Source organism: Mercenaria mercenaria, chromosome 16 (assembly GCF_021730395.1).
Source record: "Mercenaria mercenaria strain notata chromosome 16, MADL_Memer_1, whole genome shotgun sequence".
Taxonomy (NCBI): Eukaryota; Metazoa; Mollusca; class Bivalvia; order Venerida; family Veneridae; genus Mercenaria; species Mercenaria mercenaria.
Genome location: NC_069376.1, coordinates 44,759,246 through 44,786,256, shown reverse-complemented (window position 1 = coordinate 44,786,256; position 27,011 = coordinate 44,759,246). Strand labels below are relative to the sequence as shown.

The following is a 27,011-nucleotide window of genomic DNA, read 5'->3' as shown; positions in this document are numbered from 1 at the left end:
AGCTATATAAGTTAATGCTCATACTAAGTACTTTATTTGAAACTGACAATGTTGCAAATTTATATTATATACTCTGCATAGCTTACCTGCTTACCGTCAAGGTCATCCTGTCATCAAGCATATAATTTCCTCCTTTAGGCCAACTTTATATGTACGCTACCGGAATAGCGAATCTTTAAAAAAAATGTTTGTATTCGAAAAGGCCTACCAGCATTCTAAATGCAACTTCAGTAAAAAAAAAATTCATGTATCTACAATGGAGCAAATTACCTGGTAGCTAGAGGGCTTTATATTAATTTTTCTTATTGCTTTATGTGCTTTTTTGTAATATATTTTGTGTAAATGCACGTGTAAGTTGAGGGTCTCATGGAAGAATGGTTTGTTCAAATATGTCCTTTCGTTAAAGAAAGTCTTTATCATTATTATCATTATTATTATTATCATTATTATCTTCTCTCTTTGTAGTTCAAAGTTTTTCCCCTCTCTAGATGTTAATTTATGAATAATTTCATTTTATTGGAAAATATCTGCCTTTGTAGCTTTGTGAAGAAGTGTTTCCTTTCGAGGTGGTTGTCGTTAAGGAGGTTCTCCATAATAATCGTATATTACCGGTATGTCATTCGCCACGCAGAACATGAGCCTTTTCTAGAATTTAGTGGTACTGTCTACAGTCAATGACCAGGCAACGTGCGCCTTGTCTAGAATATAGTCGTATTGTCGATAGCCAATCACCAGGCAGAACATGCACTTTGTATGGAATCTAGCCCTATGGTCTTTATCACAGAGCAGAACATGTACCTTGTCTGGAGTCTAGCTGTATAGCCTTCAGTCAGTTAACACGAAGATTTACGGAAGGACATGCGCCTTGGTTGAACTTCGTGTCTGAAGTTTAGACATAATGTCTGCAGTTAATCACCAGGCAGAACATAGGCAGATAAAAACCCTATCCGCAGTTTACATTTTTTGTCTTTAAGTCAGTCACCAGGCAGACTCTGTTTCTCTGGTGTTTGCACGTATTGTCTTCATTCCATTTTATAAAATGCACCATGCTGGGATTTAAAACGTCTTTTCTTCGGTAGTAAGCATGCAGAGTATGTGTCTCGTACGGAGTGTAGACGTACAATCTTCAGTCGGTCACCACGCTGAACTTGCGCCTTGTCCGGAGTTTTGGCGTATTGTCTCCAGTTAGTCAGCACTTAGAGAATGCGTCATGTGCGGAGTGTAGTCTTATAGATAAAATAGCGCCAAATTAAGCCGCCAATTTGTGGAGTTTCGTATTGGTATCTGTGAAAAATATAATGTTTGCAACCTTCATTTGTCATGCTATCTTGTGTATTCGCAATCACAGACAGAAAATCGATATAAGGCGAATTTGGGAAGGCAAAACCTTTTTAAAAGGGAGGTAATTGTTACGCGCATATACCAAAGACACCAATATGAAAATCTACAAATAAAGTATATTTTGCCGTGCTGTCGTGTTGGTGGGTCGAACACACCGATAAAACAACAGCTCGATAAACTGGCTAAAGAAAAGTGAAAAATAAATGTCGCCGACTCAACACTTTGTTGTTGACATTTCGAGTACCTGAGTAAAATGTCATTCTGGGGAATCGTTGCATTGACGTGTCTTCGCCCCCTGAGAATGATTATTTGTCGAGTTGGCGACCTATATTTGTCCGCGGTAATTCCTGTGTAATCTGTAGAACGTTTCTTCACCAACACGGCAGACACGAACCATAACATCGATACTGTGTAAGACTAAAACAGGCACACTAATCTATTTGGCAAAGTTTACTCTTCGATTTTCACTGATTTGCAAACTTGGAATATAACTGCCAGCTTATTTTTCTTTATTTCTGGGGTTTTGATGATTACACAAAATTTTCAAGTTGGATTTTTGAAAAAGTCTACGAAATCAACAACGTTCTACAATGGTATTCTTTGTTTACTGAAAATAGTACATTTTTATGTAAATATGGTAACACTATTCACAAGACGTTGGTTTACTATTTTTAACACGATCATATTTTTCATTGCTGGTAGATCTAAGGATTATCAAGCTACAGATCAATCTTTGAAACTAGGAAATAGCCATATGAGAAAACCAACATAGTGGCTTTGTGACCAGCATGGATCCAGACCATCCTGCGCATCCGCGCAGTCTGGTCAGGATCCATGCTGTTCGCTATCAAAGCCTATTGCAATTAGAGGAACTTAAGCGATCAGCATGGATCCTGACTAGACTGCGCGGATGCGCAGGATTGTCTGGATCCATGCTGGTCGCAAAGCCACTATGTTGGTTTTCTCATGGCGCGGCTCATATGTGTTTGAGTCATCAAAGGTATCTTGACTTAATTAAAAAAACAATTAGATTCAAATTAAGAACTGTCAGACTGACATTCTATCAGTCCCGTTTGTGTTGCCATTTTTTCTGTATATATTATATTTTGAAGACACAAACCTGGCAACCTATATTTGTCAGTTACTTTAAACGGTTGGTTGGTGGACTGAATATATCTATAATAAATATATAAGAATATTTTCATAGTAGTGTGTTTCAAAGACAAAATTGGTAACGAGAATCCAATGCAATATCTTAGAAACACATGTCACTGACAAATCATGTTTTATGAAATATCGTTGTTTGAAAACAGAACAGTCATGATGCTAATGAAAATAGTAATTTATTATATGATGGACGTTCCATTGTCAACATTTTCCATCGTGTCCGCTCCTTCATTTTCCAACAATCGGTGAGCTACCTAAAATATATACATATCTTTCGTTATGTATCTATAAATGTAAATTTAAAGCTATATAGGCCCTCTAAATATGCCTTTTGTAAGACAGATTATTCGTTTCTTTTTTCAAGCCTTTTGTGCAATATTCACTAACATGAATTTTGGCTCTTCAGTTTCGCGGATACAAAATATGAGAAATACATTCAACAAGACTGACTGTCTGAATTCCTACAGATACTTAAGAAATAACTCTCAATCTTGTACATGCCAACAGATCAAAGCTGTAAAATTGTTTTTTTTTATAGATTGTGAGTAACAATATGAATACCTTTCTTTTTAGATCAAGTAAAATAGGCATAAAGCGTAGAGCGACCGACATCCCCTTCCCAACCTTTTCCAATATGTACGGTGAAATATGTTCTATCAGATTATGCATTCAAAATTTTAATTATTGTGGAATCACTTCCTTTTAAATGTATATGTTTCTTTTGTTACAGAACTTGTTTTTTTTTGTCGGCAAATAGCTTTATAGACAGTGTTGTGCTATTATACCTTATCCGACATAAAATGAAGCTTCTTGAATCTTGATCTAGAGAAATTTAATGAACAGCAGAAGACATTTTATCTCAAGCAGATTTATCCTACCTGTAGCATCATGTATAGGCCAGCCAAGATGTACTCCAGTGGAGTATACGCCACGAAAGTAATGAATACATGGTTGTGCGTAGCTTATACCATTGGCAGAGAAACCGTCAAAGATGGTGAACATTGCAGTCTCATTGTGACCCTTAGTACGACAAGTGTCATCTGGGAAGAACGTGATCTGACATGGTGAACCCTGAGGAAACACAAGCACTATCATTTGAATACAACATTCAATTTTCAACTTCTATATCAATTTTGTAGACTAAAGTGATTCTGAATCATTATTATTCTACTTTCGGTAGTTGGCCCGCAATGATACCCGGGAGTTTCCGTATGATTACGTGTTCTCAATATGTCATTCTGCATTCTTCGCACGTACATCAAGTTCAACATGCGCACGACTTTCCTAGTCTGGAGTTCATTCCCCTTTCACTATGTTTGCAGTACGACGGGAACAAGACTAACGACTTTCCCAGTCTGACTAAAGTACTTGATCTTCTAAGCGAAGATCTGAGAATGATCCATTCACATTCGTCTTCTGTATATTTTGGATTTCCAATATTGCTACTTTTATTTTCGCAAACTATTTTTATTTGAACCAATCAGACGACTTTTTCGAATGTCAAAAAGTAAGAAAAATGATCAGTCAGTCCAGGGCTAGAACTCGGGATCCCTAGCTTACAGAGCAAGTGCCCTACCGACTGACTTAACCGGCTATCTGACACCTCACGACATGAGAATTGTAAATATAAAAAAACCAAGGCTAAATATAGATTTTTTAAGCTTGCAAAATGTTGTAAGTAAGCCTTTTGATTGGCTAGAGGAAGGATTGTCAGAACGAGGCTATCAATAGCTCGTCTTCAGATCCTAAGCGTAGCGTTATAGGAGATGTACTTTAGTCAGATTGACAACTTTCCGTAAACTCCGAAGCATGCCGAAATCATAAACGGAGTGTACGGTCATAATGGACCCTCTACTTTAACATCTGTTTTTACATATTTGTTTTAACTTTGATCACGCTTTATATGTTTCGTGATATTACATACGACTGCTTTTTATAATTTTTGCTCGTCACGATTTTTTTTCGGAAAATGACAAACACAGTCAGTGAGGTGTGGCAGGACAAATTAACGTGACAAGAATTTATGGGTGCAAGCAAATGATCATACAGCTTAATTATATTTAAAATGTGATTATAAATGAATACATGTACATTGCATAAATATTTTTGTTTACTTTAGATTTACGTGTTTGTCTTGTTCGGTTTCAGGTTTGACCGACCTGTAAGGTCAGATTGCAACTTTCTTTTAAAGTTTAATTTCTAGAGCGTTTGCTGCTGAATTGTTACCCCAGATAGCAACAGAACGGGCTGACTGGTAAAACACACACACCTTCCATAAGCAAAGAGGACGGCCTCCTTGTATGAAAGAATTATAATCTATCGCAAGGGTTTGAAGTAACAGAGGGTAAGTAAGCGATTTCATGTTAGTGACATAAACTACTCGACTTCGTTATTGTATTCTAAACACGTACCATTGTTTCTTTCTTACTTTACTAATTGTGCAACGGGCCTGAAAACAATTTTAACTGAATAACGACGCCTGGCTCGTCAAAAAAAAAACAAAACAAAAAAACAACAACAAATAAGCAAGAAATACAGATACGGTAAAATAGTCTCACCTTATTTGTGTACACAGTTGTATAAATGGGTTTGTTCAAAGCCATAGCATAGTCGTAACCAGCAGTTTTCATTCTGTCAGAAATAGCTGGGTATATTATATATCCGACCTGAAAAATAGTGTCAATTGAAATATATCAATTTTTGTCTTGTTACAGCAAAAATTCTGATTAACAGCAGTCAATATTGTTACAACACAATAATTTTCTACAAATATTTTACCAACCGACACTGTTTATAAACGGATAGATTATTATAAAGATCAATGTTGAATAGGCGATCGTCATCGAGCAACTGTGTAAACTATTACTCAGATGTGTAGTACTATAGGGACATTAACTAGTCATATGTGTATGTCTAGGGACATTCACTACTCAGATGTGTAAATCTAGCAAGGTACAGCCATTACACAGTTGTGTTACTCTAAGCACATTTCATTGTAACATTAAAGACAGTCTTTGCTCTGATGTGTAACTCTAAGGACATTCGTTACATTAAATGTCAAACACTGGGAACAGCAATTACTTTGACGTGCAACTCTAGGGACATACATTTGTCTTGAACCATTACGCCAAATACATCGGTATCTATCAACTATAACCATTTTGATGTCTGAATTCAGTCGAAATCAATAAGATTTCTTTAAGGAAAGTGAATCATCATTTATATATTATCGTTTTTAAAAATTACACTCGTAGACATTGATAACATGGGTGATACCTGAACATCAATGCTGTCAAATATATCAATCATGTGACGACTGACGTCAGTTGTTTTGCCCTTCCACGTCATATTGCTCATTTTCCCATGACAGCGTCCCCAGTGCCAGCTGACGGAGTAGTGTGTCAGCAACGTTCCTTTAACCTGTTTTCTGGCCTCTGTCACAATCTTTTCTAAATTATCCAGGTATTTCAGTCTTTCATTAATATTTCCGCACTTGATGCCAGCATAGGCTTCATTGTTTGTCGCTACACCGTCAAATCTCTCATTTTTGGAGGCTGCAAGTAAAACATAATCATCGGCATTAGTGGCAAGGTGAATTTAGCTGCAATTTTCACCTGTTTTATACGATCACTGTTGGATTTTTACAAATTCAGTTACCTCTACATTAACTATAATGGAAGCTTCATACACATGATCCAGGTCCAAAATAATTGCGGTAAACCATTACAAAGAAATAATTAATAAAAGGATGCCCATAACATTCTTAATACTACAAGTTTTGTTACGTCAACAAACAGCATTTCAGGTGTGATTTTTTTTTCATACTTAATAACTATCTATTCATTTCCTTAATGAATAACTTCATTTCATGTTTACAACATATAGATTATCAAGCAGAGCTACACGATTCCTTATATAAATACCAGTCCGTAGTTGGTGATTTCAATTGGTCTATAATTCAACACTGTCTATTTTCTTGGCTTAAGGCAAATACTTGAAATACACCGACGTTATGTAACAAATCACTTATTGCTGGTCAAAACTATATACCAATGGTCATTCAGATCGGGCAATAATTTTGTTATTAACCGGCAAGCCAATTATCAAATGTATATTACAACAAATATTACTTACTTGCGCACACATCATTGTAATGCACGATGTATTTGACCAAATTTTTCTCGGAAACGTCGATGTCACTCACGGCATATAGCCCGTATATTTTAAGATTCGGCACCTACAAAAAAGAAAAACATCCGTGATATACGTGGTAATAACGTGATACTATACTTTGTAACAGATGGAAGCATTAGATACAACTAGTTGAATTAGTAGTTTGAATACAAAAAAAAATGACAATATACCATTGTAATTTTTTTTCTTTCAAGACACCTTGTACATGTGTATACCCGTTCGAAAGTAACAATTATGATCGAGGGAAAACACGACTGCATGTAATTTCTCAATTTGCTGGATTTTCAATATCACGAAATAAAAAACGATAGTGAATGTGCTTTAACATGAAAAACATCACTTTCAGAAACTTATGGACAGAAATACCTTAGTATGTCCTTCTGTTAGCAATGCCTTGACTCTAGCTATCGCCGATGTTGCACAGTCTCCAGTGTTATATGCCTCCTTTAGATTATGATGAACATCACTCACAAATATTGCATCGATCTCCCGCCCAGGTAAATTACATGTCGCCCAAAGCCAGTCCCGTTTTGCTTTGGTGTCCCAGACATGAGTAAAACAGGACCCTTTTGAGTTCCATTCCAGAAATTTGGCTACGTCACAGCCCGGAACATGGCGATCGAACCCAGTAGTCCACACGTACATGGCATAACGTTTTCTTGCTACAGTAGCCCTAATACCACATGGTTCCGCTGATACGTGACCGCTTAGTATTCCTAAATATGTCGTAGACATAAATATAATCCATATCCTCCCAAATGCCTCCATCGTATCGAAAATAGACAGTCAAGCTTCGTAATTGTAATATCGTGTTACTTATATTAAAACTGGCCAAAAGGTCGCAGTTACAGTCACGACGCGGAAAACAAGTTGTTCAATAAATCTCAATTTATTTCTAAATTTCGTTGATACGATCACATACAATTAATACAGATTGACCTTCACTGTCAAGTACATGTGACATATTGCTTGATAAGGATGTGAATAACACTATGCAGATAGCTATACTAGAAAAAGAGAAATACTTAACACACAGTGCAATGAAAAAAATACGCTTCGTTTAATTCATTATGTACTTATACGTTTGCGCAAACTCCGAGCCAATTGTATGTCTAATGAAGAGTGCTAGTGGGTATGTGGGGTGTTGCATGTTTGTATTGCATGGCTGTGTTCTATTTCTTATAAATCTTATTTCCTTTATTTTCAAAACCGACTACTTTACATGTCTAGCTAATTTCGACACACTCACAATTTTTAGACTAGGAGAATCAGAGGACAAAGATAAGCAAAACTAAGCAATGTACATAAAAAATCATTGATTTTATTAAATGAAAACCAGTGTCAGATATTTATCACTTAGCACATCAGCAAATATGTCCTGTTATGATCATATTAATAATGATTAAATATAGATTTAGTATACGATGTGTGTAAACAACAATGTGATAGATATCAGTATTGTGGAAAAAGTCACGCACTTGACCCTGTGGTAGTCATGTGACGGATGCAGACAGCCGCGCTGCGTAGGTGTGTTCAGCAATATCCTATCATCTATGTTCACCTTAGCTTGTCACACGAACTATTTGTAAGAAGTGCCTTAATTTTGAATTATATGCGACCTAAGAAAGAAAACACATGGTTATGTTCTTGTTTTGTTTTTTTACTTTGTTTAAATATGTTTTTTTTTTGTGTAAATGTCTATCCTTTGCACTTAAAACATACGATAATAGGGGTTTTCTTTTAGGGCTCAGCATTCTGGGAACGTGTCTATTCTAACTGGATCATTGTCTGTGCCTTTCTACAGTACTGAACCACTTAGAACATATGTTTATACGCTAATACATTGAATAGGTCTGTACAGTGTCACCAAGAATATCATTCTGTCTTCAAAGAACAAGTTTGAGTATAAGTCTATACAGTGATTGGCATCTTCTAATGTTTCTTATCGTTACATATTATCTTCTACCAACATCTTGTTTAGTATCTGTATCTGAAAAACAAAGAGGAAGGATGTTACTCATCATACAAAATTTCAACTTCGGTAAATCGTTAAACACTTATGAGATAGCTCTACCTTGAAATTAAATCAGAAATATACACTGAATTGAAAATAGATGAAAATAAACCTTTAATCCCGGAGGCATTTATCATATTCAGTGCAACCAGAACCACAATCCATCAACATACTTGAAACAATATCACTACAATTATCAGAGCATTCCGAGCGTCACATACTGTACTGATCAAAAGAGGTTCAAAAGTGTTACACATTGTGCTGGTCCTAGGAGTTCCAATAGCGTTACACACTATACTGATCACATGAGTTCAAAATCGTTACACGCTGTACTGGCCCCGTGTTCACAAAACATTTTCAGTCTCAGCTGAGTTTGATAACGAAACTTTATTTGTCATTTATATCTAAATAGTATGTTTAAAATTAGATTTGAAGTGAATAACATTTTTCAAGTGACTATTTAGTACTGATGGTCAGTCTCAGTTGGAATTTAGCCTTGAAGTTTTAGTAAAACTGATATTAAAATTTCCAACTCAAACTCAGCTGAGACTGAAAAATGTTTTGTGAACACGGAGCCTGATCACAGAAGTTCCAATAGCGTTACACACTATACTGATCACATGAGTTCAAAATCGTTACACGCTGTACTGATCACAGGAGTTCAAAGGTGTTACACGCTGTTCTGATCACAGGAGTTCTAAAGACTTGAAGAACTGTTAAAATAGCGTTACACTCTGTACTTATCAGAGGAGTTCTAATAGGTTACACACTATAACAATCACAGGAGTTCCGAATGCATTACATAATGAATTGATCACAGAACTGTTCAAATAGCGTTACACTCTGTACTGATCAGAGGAGTTCTAATAGCGTTACGCACTATCTTGATCACAAGAGCCTAAAGAGCGTTACAAATTATACTGATCACAGGTTTAAACACTGTACAGACCACAGGTATTCCACTAGCGTTACACGCTATACTTATGACAGGGTATCTGATATCATTACACTGTAATAATATAATACTTATCACATGAGTTCTACACGCGTTAAATATAATATTGACTGAAAAGATGAAACGTGCGCTTACCAGACACATTAACCATTGTGGATTGGCCAGTCAGGATGGACACCAGTTGAATAGACTCCACGGAAGTAATGAATGCATGCACGTGCGTATGGAATATTGTTGGTGGAAAACCCGTCTATAATGTTGAACATATCGGATTCACTATGTCCTGGTACATGACATGAATCATCCGGAAAGAAGGTGGTTTGACATGGCGTTGCCTAAAAATAACATAATAATTATTTTTCTACTCCGCTATATATTGTAGGAGTGCTGTAGGGATGATCAATGTTTTTTTTTTTTTGGTGTTATAACGTCTGCAAAATCCCGAGGGATTCTGAAGATGTACAATAAAGAATGAACATGCGTTAACGCTATTCTAACACAAAACGCGTTAAAAAACTAATAAACGAATAAGATATCTCTCAACGTCATTAAATTTTGTAAAAAGAACGCGCGTGAACGTCTGCGTTGATTTCTTCACGTTGACGTTATTTCCTTTTGAATTATCCGTTTTGAGGCTGTAATGCGTTTACGCTTTGACACGAAACGCGCATACATAAAAAGTTATTTTAATAGCACATGAGCGCGAAATCTTTCTGTTAACACACGTTTTCTCTCATGTTAAACCCCCCCCCCCCCCCCCCCCCCCACTCCAGAAAAATGACAATAATATCTGATTCAGTTTTATGCTAGAATGAAGATATATCATGTCCTTATTTCATTTTTAGAATACAAACATTTACTCAAAGTATATATATAAACATGAAATTAACATGCTTGAGTATACAAGCAGTACTTTTTAGGTTTTAAATACAACACAGATAAGTCTCTTATTAACTGTATATTATTATCTATTAACCGGATGCCCATGAGCAACATGTCGAGCCCACCCTTTGACCACTTACTGTGACCTTGGCCTTTGAGATTGAGTCCGTCTCATTGAGTTAAACATTCAAGCCAAATATAGTCAAGAGCTCGTCGAACACGAAATGCCCCCTTGGTGCATTCAGTAATTGCACAAGAAACAGAAATTATTTGCTCACCGTAAACAAATGTTCTATAGTTCTGGTTCAATGTGACCTTGACTTTTGACATATTGACCTCAAAATCAACAGGGGTCATCAGCTTGTCATGATCAACCTCCCTATTAACTTTCGTGATCCTAGGCCCAAGCGTTCTCAAGGTATCTACCGAAAAGGGTTTAACTGTTCCGGGACAAGGAGACCTTGACCTTTTGCCTACGGACCTCAAAATCTATAGGGGTCATCCGCTGGTCATGATCAACCTCCCTAATTAAGTTTCGTGATCCTAGGCCCAAGCGTTCTCAAGGTATCTACGGAAGGGCCTAACTGTTCCGGGTCAATGAGACAAGGGCATGACAAGATTCCAAAATGCATGTCAAAGTTAAGGGCCGGACAAGATCTGATATGACCTTTGACCTCCAACTGTGACCTTGACCTTTAAGATAGGAACCTGTGCTTTACGCACGACACTACGTCTCACTGTGGTTAACATTCATGCCAAATATAAACAAGATTGGTCATAGTATGTTAAAGTTATGGACAAAAATACGGACAGATGCACGCAAGCACGCACGCACAAACACCAAACAGCCATTTGGCCACTTCTGTGCAGGCTCTACAAAAACAGTGCAAATTCGTAATGCCCCTAAAAACTGGAAAGATTTGGATATAATATTTAAGTATGAATGCTGCTCCACAGAAACAATTAGTTTATATATTTAGCAAAATTAAATATATTTTGCTTGGATTTTCTAGAATCCAATTAACACATCTAATGATAAAAAAAATGTTCATTGAAAATGAGAATAGTGCTTAGTTTGTTTCTATTGGGTTTAAACGCTGTTTTTTCAACATTATTTCAGTTACGGAACAGCGGGCAGTTGACCTAATCAGTGATCCTGGATTATGTACCAGCAAGTAACTGCCAACTTCCCAACATGTATCAGAGGCGGGAGACATTAAGTTGTCACGGAGAACATACGGCGCGCCCGAGGATCGATCTCACGACCACGTGATCCGTAGATCGGCAGTCTTCCTAGCGAACTATGCGGGTGGGTAGCTTAGTTCATCTTTACCAATTCAGGACATGGTATTTCTTATTATCTGATCATTTAAAGAATTTGAGCCACACCATGAGAACACCAACAGAGAGCATTTGCGACCAGCATGGATCCAGACCAGCCTGCGCATCCGCGCAGTCTTGTCAGGATCAATGCTGTTCGCTGAATGTTTCTCTAATTGCAATAGGCTTTGAAAGTAAACAACATGAATCCTGACCAGACGGAATATAACTCATAGTTTAAAAATTGCATTTGTGACTGAAAAACTACAGGTTTCACATAAAAAAATTGTTGCCACATTTCACGTTAATTACACAGTGATTCTTTTTGTATTAACTGACCATGAAAAAATATTCTTAAATTAATAAATAAACATAATTAATGTTTAATGTTTCAGTTTATATGTGAATTCATGACGTATGCCACATAGATTATCATTCTACTTCAATATTAAAACAAAATTAACTTTACCTTGGAACACCTCCAATAAAAATGTTTTAAGATTTCCATGCTTTTTTAAACAGTAATAATAAGTATAGTATAACTATGAGAAGTCTATAAATTTAAACTGATGCTATTAAGCACGCGTTCAAATCGTGTCCAGATAAAAATGGCGTCAGGTAAAGCCATGTAAATGGTCTTGGATACTAAACTATCACTTATTTATATATCTGTATTCTTGTACTACAATTTTCCAAATGTTTGGGAACTTTATTACATATAATGACGTTCCAAAATTTAGTAACGAAACACCAATAGTCTACAGTTCACTCACCGGGTTTGTGTACAGTGTAGTGAATATTGGTTTATTCAATGCCAGTGCATGTTCGTATCCAGCAGTTATCATTCTTTCTGAGACAGCTGGGTAGGTGATATATCCAACCTGAAAGATAAAACAGCTGGGTAGGTGATATATCCAACCTGAAAGATAAAACAGCTGGGTAGATGATATATCTAATCTGAAAGTTAAAACAGCTGGGTAGGTGATATATCCAACCTGAAAGATAAAACAGCTGGGTAGGTGATATATCCAACCTGAAAGCTAAAACAGCTGGGTAGATGATATATCCAATCTGAAAGATAAAACAGCTGGGTAGGTGATATATCCAACCTGAAAGATAAAACAGCTGGGTTGGTGATATATCCAATCTGAAAGATAAAACAGCTTTGTTAGTGATATATATATACTTCTTATACATGTAGTAAGACAACTGGATAAAGTAGGTGATGTAAGAAACATGAAAGATAAGACATTTTGTTAGTAATATATCAACCTATATTAAGACAACTCGATAAAGTGGGAGATATATCAAATCTGAAAGATACGATATCTTGGCAGGCGATATATCTGCACTGAAAGATTATGTGATAAATTCAGCTTTAAAAACAAGGCAGCCGAGTAGAGTAGGTGATATATGAAACCTGTAAGATAAGACAGCTAGTTACAGTAGGTGATATATCTATCTTGAATTTAAGTATAAGATACAAGCAATCTAAAAGATAGGACAACTTGATCAGTTTATACTAATTATTTTAGGTCGATGGTGAAGCAAGCTCTAAAACTTAAATTAATCACTCGACACCTCATTCCTGACGGAATCGATTGGGCATGAGGGTATGAGAGAAGGAGAAGAAAAGCCAGTTTCCCTTTTAATGCTTAGTGCCAAGCAAGGGAGCTACCGGTACCTCTTCTCGTCTTTGGTATGACTAGATTGGTGATATATCAAAATGTAGTCTAAGACAACTGGATAGATTTGGAGATATAATCAATCTGAAAGATGGGACAGCTTTGTTAGTGATATATCAACCTGTAAAAGGATAAATGGATAAAGCAGGAGCTATAAGCAACCTGAAAGATAAGACAGCTTTGCTAGTGATCTATCAACCTGATTGTAATAAGACAACTGGATCAAATAGTTGATTTCAGCAATATAAAAGACAAGACAGCTTTGTTAGTGATATATCAACTTGTAGTAAGACAACTTGATAAAGTATGTGATATAAGCAACCAGAAAGATAAGACAGCTTTGTTAGTGATATATCAACTTGTAGTAAGACAACTTGATAAAGTATGTGATTTAAGCAACCAGGGCCCAGTTGTTCGAAACTTTAATCGGCTGTTAAACTAACCGGAGGTTAAATTTTGATTCAAAATACTAGACTTGATGGGAAACACTAGTGTGATATTTTGATTTCATTGTAAAGATTTTTCAGTGTTCATAATTCTTACCTCATACATTTGTTTTTCTAAGTCTTCTGAAATGTCGAAAAATAACTCTAAAAGTTAACCAACCGTTAGCTTAATCGCCTGTTAAAGTTTCGAACAACTGGACCCAGAAAGATAAGACAGCTTTGTTAGTGATATATCAATCTATAATAAGACAACATGATTTTCTCACTAAACCAGTTTATTTTTACGCAAGAGTTATCTCAAAATTATACGTTAGAAATCGTATTTAACAGGTCTCAAACAAGCTCGATATCAAACATTTAACTTTACATATTCCTATAAAGTTTAGGCACAACCTCAAAAACACCTTTTTAAAGCAGTTAAGAGTAGTGTGCTGATCTAAATCAGCTACTATACCTGCTCAGCACCACCAACCTTTATTTACAAAACAAGGCTATTACAGTACAAATTTTCTCTGGAGACAGAAAACTTATTGAAAAGTTATTAAAAAGAAAATGTAGTTGAGAAAGAAACTTTCTGGCCAAGATTTCACATCAGTTATGCCTAAGTTCAATTACCTGGACATCAATGCTGTCAAATATATCAATCATATGGTGGTTGACGTCACTTGTTGTGCCATTCCACGTCATCAAACTTGCGCTTCCGTCGCACTGACCCCAGTGCCAACCTACTGAAAAATGAGTCAGCAATATTCCGTTGACCTGTTTCCGGGCCTCCGTCACTATTTTTTGTAGGTTATCAAGGTATAAAAGTCTGTCGGACAGATCACCACACTTAATGCCAGCATATGCTTCGTTATTTACTGCAACACCATCAAATCGTTCAACTGAGCTTTCTGCAAAGTACAAGAAAATTATGAAGAGAATATTTTTTGATGTGTTTAACAAAGCATCAACACAATTATAGTCATACGGCGACTATCAAGCTTTGATGGTGGAGGATGACCCCATGAGCTCCTCCGTGCATTATTTCATCAAAAGTGGTCGCCTGGGTAGAAACATCGACCTTCCTCGCATGAAGAATTCAACGCCCCGAGTGATGCTCGAACCCACATCGATGAGGGGCAAGTGATACTAAGTCAGCGACCTTAACCACTCAGCCACGGAGGCCCCTACAGAAAATACGTATAACGACAACGGCAGGACATTTTAGTATACATGCCCTTTATGGTATGAAATTGGGATAACGCTAATTAAGTGCTTTCATATTCTGGAGCAAAATGTGTGGATTTCTTTCCTAACCTGTTTTCAAGTTATTACAATAACATCAAGTAGATGAGAAAACTAATAGCATGTAATTACATGTAAAATCAAATTCTGATACACAAAAAAGATAAACTTGAAATATGATGATTGATCATTTATGAGTGTACAATCACTGACGTAGATGACACAATGGCAAAGTTTTCTACACTTCACTGAAGCAAATTTATGTGTTCATTTAATATACTAATTATTTTGACGTCCATGTGTATAGCCAACGACAACACCCTGATATCAGAAAGTCTCTGAATTGTTTCACAGCACTAATTTTTTTTTCAAATGGTGCTAATTCGGCAGTATTATCATAAGTACTCCGAAAATGGTATTATCTTGGAGTCGATGCTACTTTGTGTGCTCTTGGTAGTCCAAAGTCATCCCAAATATGACATTACATTGTACACTATCTTTAGCTACGTGACCTGTTCTTAAACTGAAATATTTGACGTATAAAGTATAAGATGAATGTGCCCAGCCAGTACTATAAATTTTCTTAGAAGAAACGTACATGGAGCAATTTTTTCCGACCTTTAAATCCCTTTTCTCAAGCTGGATGAAGCTTTTAACATAATACCTTATCCCTCTAACCCTTCAGTTTTTATTGCGTTTTTTTTTTTGCATTTATATATTGCTACAGTGCTTATAGGAAATGCTTTTCTTAAACGTGCATTTATAGATAGCCTTTGATTTGTCTTGGATGAATTACATTCATGAAAAAAATCAATTTGAAATCTACCGTTTATAAAGACGATGATATTGATGAAGTGATAACAATAAATAAAATATATTTTTGTTTCAAAATGGCGGAGGTTGTTCAAGGAGAGGTAACAACTGCATAATCAATTTTCATTGTTTGGCTGCGCCATTTACAAGAAACATAACATTACCAGTTCTTAAATATATTCAAGAAAATAAGAAATAAGTCAATACGACAACAGATATTGTTAGTTTGTTTTGACAGGTGATTGTACAAATACTTCCTACCTATGCTTGCCTACAGTGTTCTTATATACGGACTTACCTGCACAGAAATCATTATAATATACAATATATTTGACCATATCTTTTTCAGAAACGTCGATATCACTGGCGGCGTACAGTCCATATATTTTCAAGTTTGGTACCTGCAAAAATAACAACTGATCTCTAAAACTTACATACAAATAATAAGAAGCTATTTCATTGGAAACTTGCTTCTCTACGTTTAGTTTCCACGTTGGTTCGAACCCGGTCACGACCTACGTGCGCCAGATTATTAGTAACACCTAAAAGTTGTTATAAAGTGTCAGCAATGTAAATGTCAGATGTATAATTAAGTAAGTTATACAGTACTTCAAGCATGAAACAATTATAGTGGCATTACAGGAATTGTAATACCTGTATTAAATTTACATACACAGTAACAAGTTTGCTAATACTGTAATATGAAAAGAATCAAATTGATCCGTACATATTCAGTCTTGAAGATAGATTAAAAACTGTATGACAAACTTGCGAAGTTTTGTGTGTTGATATTTCATACGCTTATCAAAACAACACAAAAGCCATAATATACGTGTACCTATATATATGTATGAAACAGCAGCATCTCTGTTAGTAAATACCTGTGTATGACCTTCTCGGAGCATCTCTTTCACAATAGCTATTTCTGTTGTTTCACAATTCCCCGTGTCGTAAGCCGCTTTCAGATTATTGCGTACATCACTCACAAATATTGTATCTACTTCTCGGCCTGCTCGATTGCAAGTAGCCCACAACCAGTCCCGCTTGGCTTTCGTGTTCCAAACATGAGTAAAACATGGTCCTTTTTCATCCCATTCTAAGAATTTGCTGGCAAGGTCACAACCGGTAACATCAGGATCGAACCCATTAGTCCATACGTACATAGCATACCGCTTTCTTAATTTATTTGTTGTTTTTCTGGGACACTGCTGTGTATAACAAAGGTTCAGTGTAGCACCCAAATGAATACATATCAATACTATCCGAAAGCTGACTAAATTCATACTTAATGACAAAGATCTCCCCGCAAAGAACTGTACATTTCAACTACTTTTTTTCTAATTTCGGCGAGTCATCATGGTCATGATTTTTTATAAAACATTTAATGAATGGTTCGATTCAAACAGGTTATTCAACAATTTTATCGGTAAAGATAAGAAAGGTTAAAAACACTTAAATCATTTTGACATATTTTTTTCATTCGTTTTATTAAAAGTACAGTAATTTGTAAATTTCAATTACAATAACTAATGTGTACAAACCGTGACAACAAGCTGTTTAATAAATGTGATACTATTTTAAAAATGGATGCGATACGGATGGTTAGCAAATATTATCGGAGTCACAAACTAAGTTTGGATTTTAAAATTAATTCACACGTATACATTATGTTTAACGATTTCTCGAACGCTGGCTGATACTAATTAAGATGCATACCGTTAATCTGTCACCTTATGTAAAACAACAAAAATTAGTGTTACCATTAAGGCTAGACAGGAACAGGTTGAAGCTAGACTGGTACAGGATTAAGCTAGACTGGTTCACGTTGAAGCTAGGCTGAATCTGGTTGAAGTTAGACTGGTTCAGGTTGAAGTTAGAATGGTACAGGTTGCCATCCAGGAATGAGTGTAATGAAATACTACAAAGAAACAATATCCTACGTGTAAGCTTGGTTACTAAATTACCTTCATGACGATAATGTAATTACAGTGCTTCTGATAAAATCTTACTCATTTAGTACATCTTACAACTTACAAATAGTGTCGTTTATTATATACCTACAAAAGCTCTGTCTCAAATACAGACTGTGTCCGCCTTTAAGGAAAACGCCGATCTACAGATTGCGGGGTCGCGAGTTCGATCCCCGGGCAGGGCGTATGTTCTCCGTGACAATTTGATAAAAGACATTGTGTCTGAAATCATTCGTCCTCCATCCATGTGGGGAAGTTGGCAGTTACTTGTGGAGAACAGGTTTTTACTGGTACAGAATCCAGGAACACCGGTTAGGTTAACTGCCCGCCGTTACATAACTGAAATACTGTTGAAAAACGGCGGTAAACCCAAAACAACAACAACAAAAAATACAGCCTGTATTGTATGTCAATTGATTTGTCGTTCATAAACGTATATGTATTGGTTCTTGTCTTGGTTTCGTAGTATCTTTCGGAGTTTGTATTGTATCATTGTAATATATATCTGGCACAGCAATATTATTTCAGGGGCCTCCGCGGCCGAGTGGTTATAGGGTCGCTGACTTCGAACTTCACTTGCCCCTCGCCAATGTGGGTTCGAGCTTCACTCGGGGCGTTGAATTCTTCATGTGAGGAAGCCATTCCGCTGGCTTACAAAAGGTTGGTGGTTCTACCTAAGTACCCGCTCGTGATGAAACAATGCACGGAGGGGCACCCTGGGGGTCTTCCTCCACCATCAGATGACCTTTAATTGTACCGATGCGACGTTAAAACAACAGTATTATTTGGCAAAATGTTCAACGTAATTGTTCGAACACATAATGATTTAAAACGACAGATTTTCAAGCTCATAGGTTTCAATAACTTTATATCATCACCTCTGTTTTGACTGTCAGCTAATTCAAACATTCCATCCGTTGAAATGTCAATATTTTCAGTTTGTATATATATAAAGTCAACAGTGTTTTAAGGTATAGAGGATTGCTAACAGATTTTTCTAGCATTCTGGTTCAAGGAAAATAAAGTCAGTAGTTTTTCCTGCATATCAGAAGGAAAAACGTCTATACTTTTCAAAATTATTGGCTGTTTGTGTTTGTCCTCTCCTTGTCATTGTTTTCATACGAATTTATGTAATGCGTACAGCATAGCTAGCATTGGTCATTTTTCAAATATTAGTTATAAAACCATATCTGAACAAACTTAGGATTATTTTACTAGATCTAAAAATCAGAATAATCATGTTAATACATTCTTTTCAAAAACATTCAGCTTTTAAAATTTATATCAAATTCTTTTCGTTCAAAAAGTTTTGTTTTTTTTTACATGCGCACTGACATAGATCTAGTCGGTACAGGAAAGATTTGATTTTCATAAAGTGGCATGTGAAAAGTAAGACAACAAGCAAACATTTAAGATGTTTGTCAGAATTTCTACCGGCAAGCCTGTGAAATAATAAGATAAAAGTGTACGCCTATACCATAATTCAAGTTTAAAAGCAAAATATACCAACATAATTATCTTCTATATAGGCTACAATAGAATTCTTAAAGTTTAGGAGTATATCATCCAACACATAAATATCTGATAAACGAACACCATCTTTACCAACAATCTGCCTTACATTTCATGCTCTGATAGTTAAAATATTCTGAAAAAGTTGTCCCCCTTCAAAAAAGAATGTCATTTGTACAGAAATAAAAATAAACAATTGCAGAAAACTACGTTCAGCCTAGTTAAGTGTAATTTCAGCATTGAGACATTATTGCAAATGAATCGAAAAGAAGATATTTAACAGTTCTTTGCAAATGGTGATTTTAAAGGCGCTGAACTGTTCGAAAGTGTGGCTTTCCGGAATTCAATGTATGAATCTTTACAAGTACTGCCAGCTGTTTTGTAGAGTGATATAGATCTACCCATTTTATAAGCTTTTAAATTTTCATGTGAAACAGCTCAAAAATGTATGGCTAAGCCTAAGCGTTAAAAGCCTATGTAGATCTATTAAACCCACAGGCACATGATCAAAACATGATTTTCATTTTGTTAAATTGTTATCAATACCAACAAAAAGTGCTGACTGAAGCTACTTACACTAACTTTAGATACAATATCATCAACATACCAGTATAATATCGCATAACTTCACCGAATAAACCATGTCACTGTCAGTCGTGCAAACTTAGCTTGTATACAAACGGTGAAGATACCGTCAAAGGGAAACAACCTCATAAAGACAATATCTACCAGTATTATGTTACAGGATTCAAAGGGAAGCAACTTAACGATACACCCCTATGCACAACAGATGTATGATTGTTATAAACGTCAACATTAATATATACTGACTAAAGGTTAGGGTTAAGCTTACGTAGGTTTAATAGTGTACATTCAATGGGTGCGTACACTCAATGCGGAAAATTTAATGCCGACCTGTTATAAACAAATACTACCTTGAGTCGATAAATATCTTAATTATCCCCCGGGATATAGTTTTGGCGTTGTCCTCCCGTCCGTTCAGAGTCATATCTAGGAAGTGTTTTGGAAAATTTAAATAAAACTTCATAAAAACATGTTTAGGTCTAAAAAAAATTGTTTCCGGTAACATGATCAAAAAAGTTAGAGTAGGTAGAGTCGGATTTTTTTAATTATTATTATTAAGGGAGACATTTGTCAAAAAAAAAAAGAAATGAATAAAACAAAGGGGTTAGGCATTTAGAGCATCAGTAAGGTGATTTCTAACATCACTGAGCATGTTTAACGCATTAAAAGTGCAGTTTTGCTACTTTTTGTCAAAAAGTTGAAAAAAAAATTCTCCAAGGCCATAAAACATTTAGGGTCGGGTCAAATATTTAGGGTAGGTCGGGATACCGGAAAAGAACATTTTTTACACCTTACTACTAGATCTATAGGAAAATACTAGACGTCAAGTGTCCTCATTTTATATATAGCAACCAGTAGCCTTACTTGCCCTATTCTGAATTGACTTTCTGACTTTGAATATAGGTATATGCCAGGGTATAGGACTTGAATATTAAAACGGAGAGAAAAATGAAGGCGGCCGGATACCTCAGTCGGTAGGGCTTCGGAACTGCATTCCGAGACCCCGGGTTTGAGTTTCGGCCAGGATGCACATTTTTCCCACCCTGTGACAGTTGGCGTCCAACATGGGACCGTGAATTGACTTGAATAACTATTTCGTATAAACGAAATGATTTCGTTTAAACGAAATAAAAAAAGTCTCACATTACCTAAGTGGAAAAAAGTGTATAACATGTCACTTTAGGGGCACCGTAAGAAATAAATAGACTGTAGACTTTACTTATGTTTAATGTGTTTCAGTCTGATGGCTTCACCCGCAGAAGAAGCATCGTATATATGTGCTCAGTGTGGGAACGATTATCAGAACAAGAGGAACTTAACCGCACGCCGGAACACAACCTTTCACGTGCTGTGGCAAAGGTTTCTCAAGCAGGGGTCATACAAATAGAAAAAGTGGAAATTCCACAGGTCGCTCAACACAACAAAATGAACATGTTGCAGGCTAGGTTTGATTGAGTCTGTTCATGGACGGTAGTGGAAATGCATGCTACCGTCCACGCCCTCTAGCCCCGGGTTGAGCAGAACTCAACATTTACACATGTTAAAAGTACAAAAAAACAGTTTAGAGACATTCGCAGATGTGTTCATACGGCGGTGCACATGGAACCTTCAATGCTACACTAGTGTGTAATTCCACGAAAAACGGCGTATGGTCCCCAGTTAAAATAATGGGTTTGCCCTAAACGAAAAAACAGTGAGCAGAACTAAACAAACTGGAATTTAGAAAGGGGATCTGAACCCAAAGACATATGTATAGCTTTCTGTACTGTAGTTGTAAATTCAAAATTATTAGAAATATGTACCCGATATAAGTTTTGAATTGTTCAATGTCTTTTCACACAACACTTCCGCTATCTAGATGAATCTAATTCTATGTATCAAATTAAATAAATAAATGATTAATTATGTGCCATTTGAACTATTGTAACAAACGTTTTATTCTGACTTGCTCAAATTCCACCAACTAACACCGGAAGTTGGAACTCACTGCTTACTGTATATATATTAAAATTAACAATTAAAGTCCAGCAGAATAAGCCGCACAAAAAGTTGTAACTGGGTTTCGAACGATAAAATGAAAGACAGGCCTAATAATATTTACTTAGTACATCATTAATAAAGCGAATAGTCCTTTTTCGCACACCCTCCTTTCACAAACATACATTAATGTTGAAGTATTTAATCCATAGGTGCACCGTACATGGCGATACCAAAACCACATATGGTCAACTTGCGGATAATAGTTTAGCACACGTGACGACTAGGTACAGAACGAGGCCAGAGAAAGTGACAAGAATTTATTGTGTAACGTTTGTGGTCAAAAGACCACAAGGATGGCTGAGTGGATGTCTGCAACTGCATTGTACTTACTTTATAATTGTTTCGAACTGAATTTATTGTGATACTCAAAATGATAACAAGTATTTGTGTTTTTTTTCTGTTTTTAAATTCATACTATAATTTGTAACTTTTCAAATTAAAATAACTAATTTGACATTTTTTATGTGTTTCTTTTCTATTTAAGACAAATGTCAAGAACTTGCATTATAGACAACAGTATACATGTAAAAGCAAGTATTGCAATCTAGTAAGATATGTCGAACCCACTTTAGAATAAAATTGCAGCATGAAAATTACATATAAAATTGTTCTCTTGACAGATTTCCCTGTTTTGACCATCTGAAAATATTATAGGATTCTTTCACTGCTTGTGATGCGGATGGGAGTATCCAGCCTAGAGGGTAACTGTTCCGGTGTAACATTAAATATTGAAAATTGACCCCATGGGTCCTTTTTCAACGTTTAGAATTGACCCCGTCAACATTTCAACATTAAATTTTGGTCAAAAGGTCCTATTTCAACGTTGAGAATTGACCTCGCCAACAATTTAACATTAAAATTTTGATCAGTTGGGTCACTTTTCAACGGGGACAATATTTAATGTTATAGATGTAACGGCGGTAACGCGGCTCAGTTGAGTTATCACGTATACAGTTACCCGAATTAAAGTCTGCACCTACAGCTAGTGACAGAATTTCCTTGCATACCAGACGGGGATTTCCGGTATTTTTACCAGTGCTGGAAAAGTCCGGGGTGTAAGATGACTTTCGTGCTGTATATTATGACATATTACGAACTACATGTATGTTGAAGATTTATGCAGTAATTAATATTTAATTTCATAAAACGGAATAAAAATCAAACACCTTGACAGTTCCTCTTTGTTCCTGATTGTCTAGATTAAAAAACAACTTTATTTGATCAAAAAGTCACAACGTTACGCTTCAACCGATAAAACAATATCGGATCTAAACACTGTTGTTTGTCTTTGAAATGTTAACTTGTTTTGATCATAACCTTCCTCTGACAAATTTTCCATAACAGAAGGTACTAGTTTAGTTAATTCTTCAATTTCAGTCTGTAAGCCTGTGTCACCAAATGGATTAATATCTGGTTCAGATAGCACAGTAACATTATCATCAAGGCTTCCCCGTTCAAATTTCGATTCAGGAATCTTTTTTGGCACTTGGTAATTTTGATGGCTTCTCAATTTTCTATCCCTTTGGTGTCATTGTTTTTGAAGGCAATTTTGAACAGTTTTTATATTTTTTAACAGACGGATATCCTGGTGAATAATGTTTATTGGAAAAACAGGCGTACAATATTTTATTGAATATTTCATCTTCGGTTCGTATCCATGAGAAGGCTGTGCTGAACTGCTGCTGGCATCTTTTTTATTGCCTTTCCACAAGGCTTTCCAAGTTTAGGTTTACTTTTTGTCGGCCTCATCGTTCTGAAAATAAAAAAAGCAGCACATAAAGTATATATTTTACTTTTATTACATACGCTGTGTTGTTTCGCACAGTATCTTGATTAGATGACTATCAGATCCAAACTTGATGACAATTCGACAGATAAGGACTGGACACGAAATTAAGTCTCAAACTTTCAAAATGACCTAGCTGGACTTTGATCGGATACGGCTGGAACATGAGTTCTTCACACAGCCATGGTGAGGTGAACATTTGAACCAACAAGATATCTTTTATTAAAATGACTTGCCGTATTAGCGGGCTTGCCGTCTTAGCATATTTTGCATTTTCTACAGTTTTTTTTTCAATAATTCTGCTACATTTTTGTCAACTTAGGTCTCCTACAGAGCCGGCATTAAATCCTTGTGAATCGGAAATACGTACGATACCTTTGGTGTTCATAATCAGTCACGAGGTATGGGCACACTGATTAGAGGCTCATGAAATATGCATCTGCAATAAAATGTTTTACCTTCTACGTAGTTTTAATAAATAAAATCTGAGGAAGACTTTTTACATTATTACACAATTTAACAACAATGGAAAACTTTCAAATGTTAATTATTCCAAGAGCCTGTAGCGATTGAATTGTCCGTCCATCTGTCCGTACGAAATCACCTACAATCCGCATAAACGATCCGATTTAGTTCATACATGACCTACAAAATGACCTATATTTTTAAATGACATTAACCTTCATATGCCTACACCTTCAAATTTAAGACCTCAAAAATATTTTGGTTAACTAGATTTTACCGTTTCGCCTACAGCCCACAATAATGACCTAGTTTACTTTATACTCACACTTAACGATCCTTATTGAAAGCCCTACAATATGACATATATTTCAATGACCTTAACCCTCCTATGACCTTTACGTGCAAACTTAAAACCTTACTAAGCAGCATCTTTTTTCTGTCCTACAACCCATAGTTACCCCAATTTAGTTCATACTCACATTCAATAAACCTTTTAGCAAGACCTTCAAATTGACCTATATATAGATGATCTTGACCTTCATATGATCTTCTGCTTTTGTTTGTTTGTTTTGGGTTTCAACAGTATTTCGGCAGTTAACCTAACCAGTGTTCCTGGATTCTGTACCGGTACAAAACTGATCTTCGCAAGTAACTGGCAACTTCCCCACATGATTCAGAGGTGGAGGACTTATGATTTCAGACACAAATCAAATAGTCACGGAGAACATACACCCCGCCCGAGGATCGAACTCACGACCCCGCGATCTGTAGACCAACGCTCTACCTACTGAGCTAAGCGGGCGGGTGGTATAATTTCATTAGTGTTTTTTATAAAGTTAAAATTATTAGCTTGTAAGAGAAGACACGGACCAGCCTAATAACCCTAATGATAAATATATATTTGACCACATGACATTGTCAATTTTGTCTTTATAATCTTAGTTAGTAATTGTGTCAGAGTCAGATATTGCAACGACACTATAATGTAACGTTTATGCTGAATTGCCGATGATCTTTCCTTTGATTCATATAATGTTCTTAACACTACGATCCAATAACTTTAATGTGAAGGCAGAGATTTATTTTTGTTTTGAACAGAATATACTGGTGTGGGATCGGGGGGGTGGGGGCTGATAATAAAACCTGTATGTATGAATTGAACAGAATTCAAGCTCAAGTCGATTCAAGTAACACTGGTGGAATAGCTACCAAAATATGGTCTATTGTGTCATTCCAGTTTATATACTAATATGGTTTAGATGACTAGAGCATGCAAAACAATTTCAAGGACACTTCAAACACAGATATAGGCCTAAAATTCCTTCGTGTCAGTTTTAGAAAACGTTCAAATGATTTAGTGCAAATATATTTTCATTAATTGGCTATATGTTATTATTGGTATTCAGGTTCCTGCCCCCCCCCCCCCCCCCCCCCCCCCACTACACACACACACCGTTGGCTGAGAAGTTACCTATATTCGTCAAAATGCACCCTACTATTTAGGCAAAGGAATAATATTTTCTAAAAATTTAGACCCTGAAGCGCACAAAAGGCCACCATTTCATACCTGTATTTCAAGAATTTCCAGGGGGACAGCCCCCCTGACCTCCTCCTTCATCAAGAGGGGAGTAACCTCTCCATTACCTCAAAATTTAGAGGCCACCATTTCATGCCATTATTTAAAAAAATTCCAGGCGGAGAGCCCCATTACCCCCATAAAATCAGGGGAATACCTCTACAAGTAAATGCACCACAGGCCAACATTTAATAAATTTTCAGGGAAGGGGGGGGGGGGGGGGGGGCGGACGCACCTGACCTCGCTAACATGGGCAGAGGCCCTCCCCATACCTACCCCTAATGGCACTATGCGCCTCGCGGTGACGTCTTTGTTCTAGATTGGTTCCCCCCGGTCAAATATTTCTTAATCCAGGCCTTGTATTATTTATTATCAACCTGAGGGAGGCTAAAAGACAGATTTAAGCTATACACGTTAACAACATGACTCTATTACACACTCATATCCTATTTAGCTTTCTTTTTATACTACAATTAAATCTTATTACTGACGAGGTGACTTGATTTCTGACGTGGTTCGACGTCAAAGACAAAAACAGCTCCAAAGTATCTAGTTTAACATTTAGCTTGCTAAATCTTTAAAATGGACTCATTCAATTTGGGCAATGTCATTTATCATTTGAAGGGGTGTTCACTGAAAATTTACTTACTGAATAGCGAACAGTGCAGACCATGATCAAACTGCACGGATGTTCAGTCTTGGTCGGCACTGGTCGCAAAGGCAACTTTGCAGTAGGCTAATGGTTAAGGGAGTACACGTGACTTCAATGTTTCTGTTACGCAAATATGGCTTTTTCCCGGGAATTATTTCGTCAATGTTACTACATTCCTTTCAGTTACATCTTCATAATGCGTGTCAGTCTCTGGTTACATTATGAAATTGCTTCCGAAATTATCACGCAGTTCTTCAAAACTCTTGTCATTTGTGTTTCTTTTCTTGTTTTCAGAAACTGCAATGTGAGCTATGGCACGGTAAATAATCATAGCATTCCATTAACTCAAGTAACATCAATTATAGATGGCAGTTAATGCAC

General features: G+C 36.3%; 2 protein-coding genes across 4 annotated transcripts; both read right to left on the bottom strand.

Moving 5' to 3' along the window:
• Nucleotides 1-2,537: 2,537 nt before the first annotated feature.
• On the bottom strand, nucleotides 2,538-7,870 carry LOC123540278 (uncharacterized). Its single transcript, XM_053526904.1, has 6 exons — nucleotides 7,069-7,870; nucleotides 6,643-6,745; nucleotides 5,785-6,062; nucleotides 5,067-5,174; nucleotides 3,387-3,579; nucleotides 2,538-2,762 (listed from the first exon to the last, which is right to left on the bottom strand). The coding sequence occupies exons 1-6, from the start codon at nucleotides 7,468-7,470 to the stop codon at nucleotides 2,737-2,739; spliced, it is 1,110 nt and encodes a 369-aa protein (XP_053382879.1). The 5' UTR covers nucleotides 7,471-7,870; the 3' UTR covers nucleotides 2,538-2,736.
• A 138-nt stretch (nucleotides 7,871-8,008) lies between these two features.
• On the bottom strand, nucleotides 8,009-20,240 carry LOC123540279 (uncharacterized). Of its 3 annotated transcripts, none has more exons than XM_045325166.2 (8): nucleotides 20,134-20,240; nucleotides 17,805-17,962; nucleotides 16,926-17,252; nucleotides 16,343-16,445; nucleotides 14,620-14,897; nucleotides 12,647-12,754; nucleotides 9,807-10,006; nucleotides 8,009-8,692 (listed from the first exon to the last, which is right to left on the bottom strand). In XM_045325166.2, the coding sequence occupies exons 2-7, from the start codon at nucleotides 17,805-17,807 to the stop codon at nucleotides 9,815-9,817; spliced, it is 1,011 nt and encodes a 336-aa protein (XP_045181101.2). In that variant the 5' UTR covers nucleotides 17,808-17,962; nucleotides 20,134-20,240; the 3' UTR covers nucleotides 8,009-8,692; nucleotides 9,807-9,814. The 3 variants fall into 3 exon arrangements, with proteins under 3 accessions (XP_045181101.2, XP_053382880.1, XP_045181099.2); XM_053526905.1 differs by having other exon boundaries at nucleotides 16,926-17,249; XM_045325164.2 differs by having other exon boundaries at nucleotides 20,103-20,228.
• Between the last annotated feature and the right edge of the window lie 6,771 nt (nucleotides 20,241-27,011).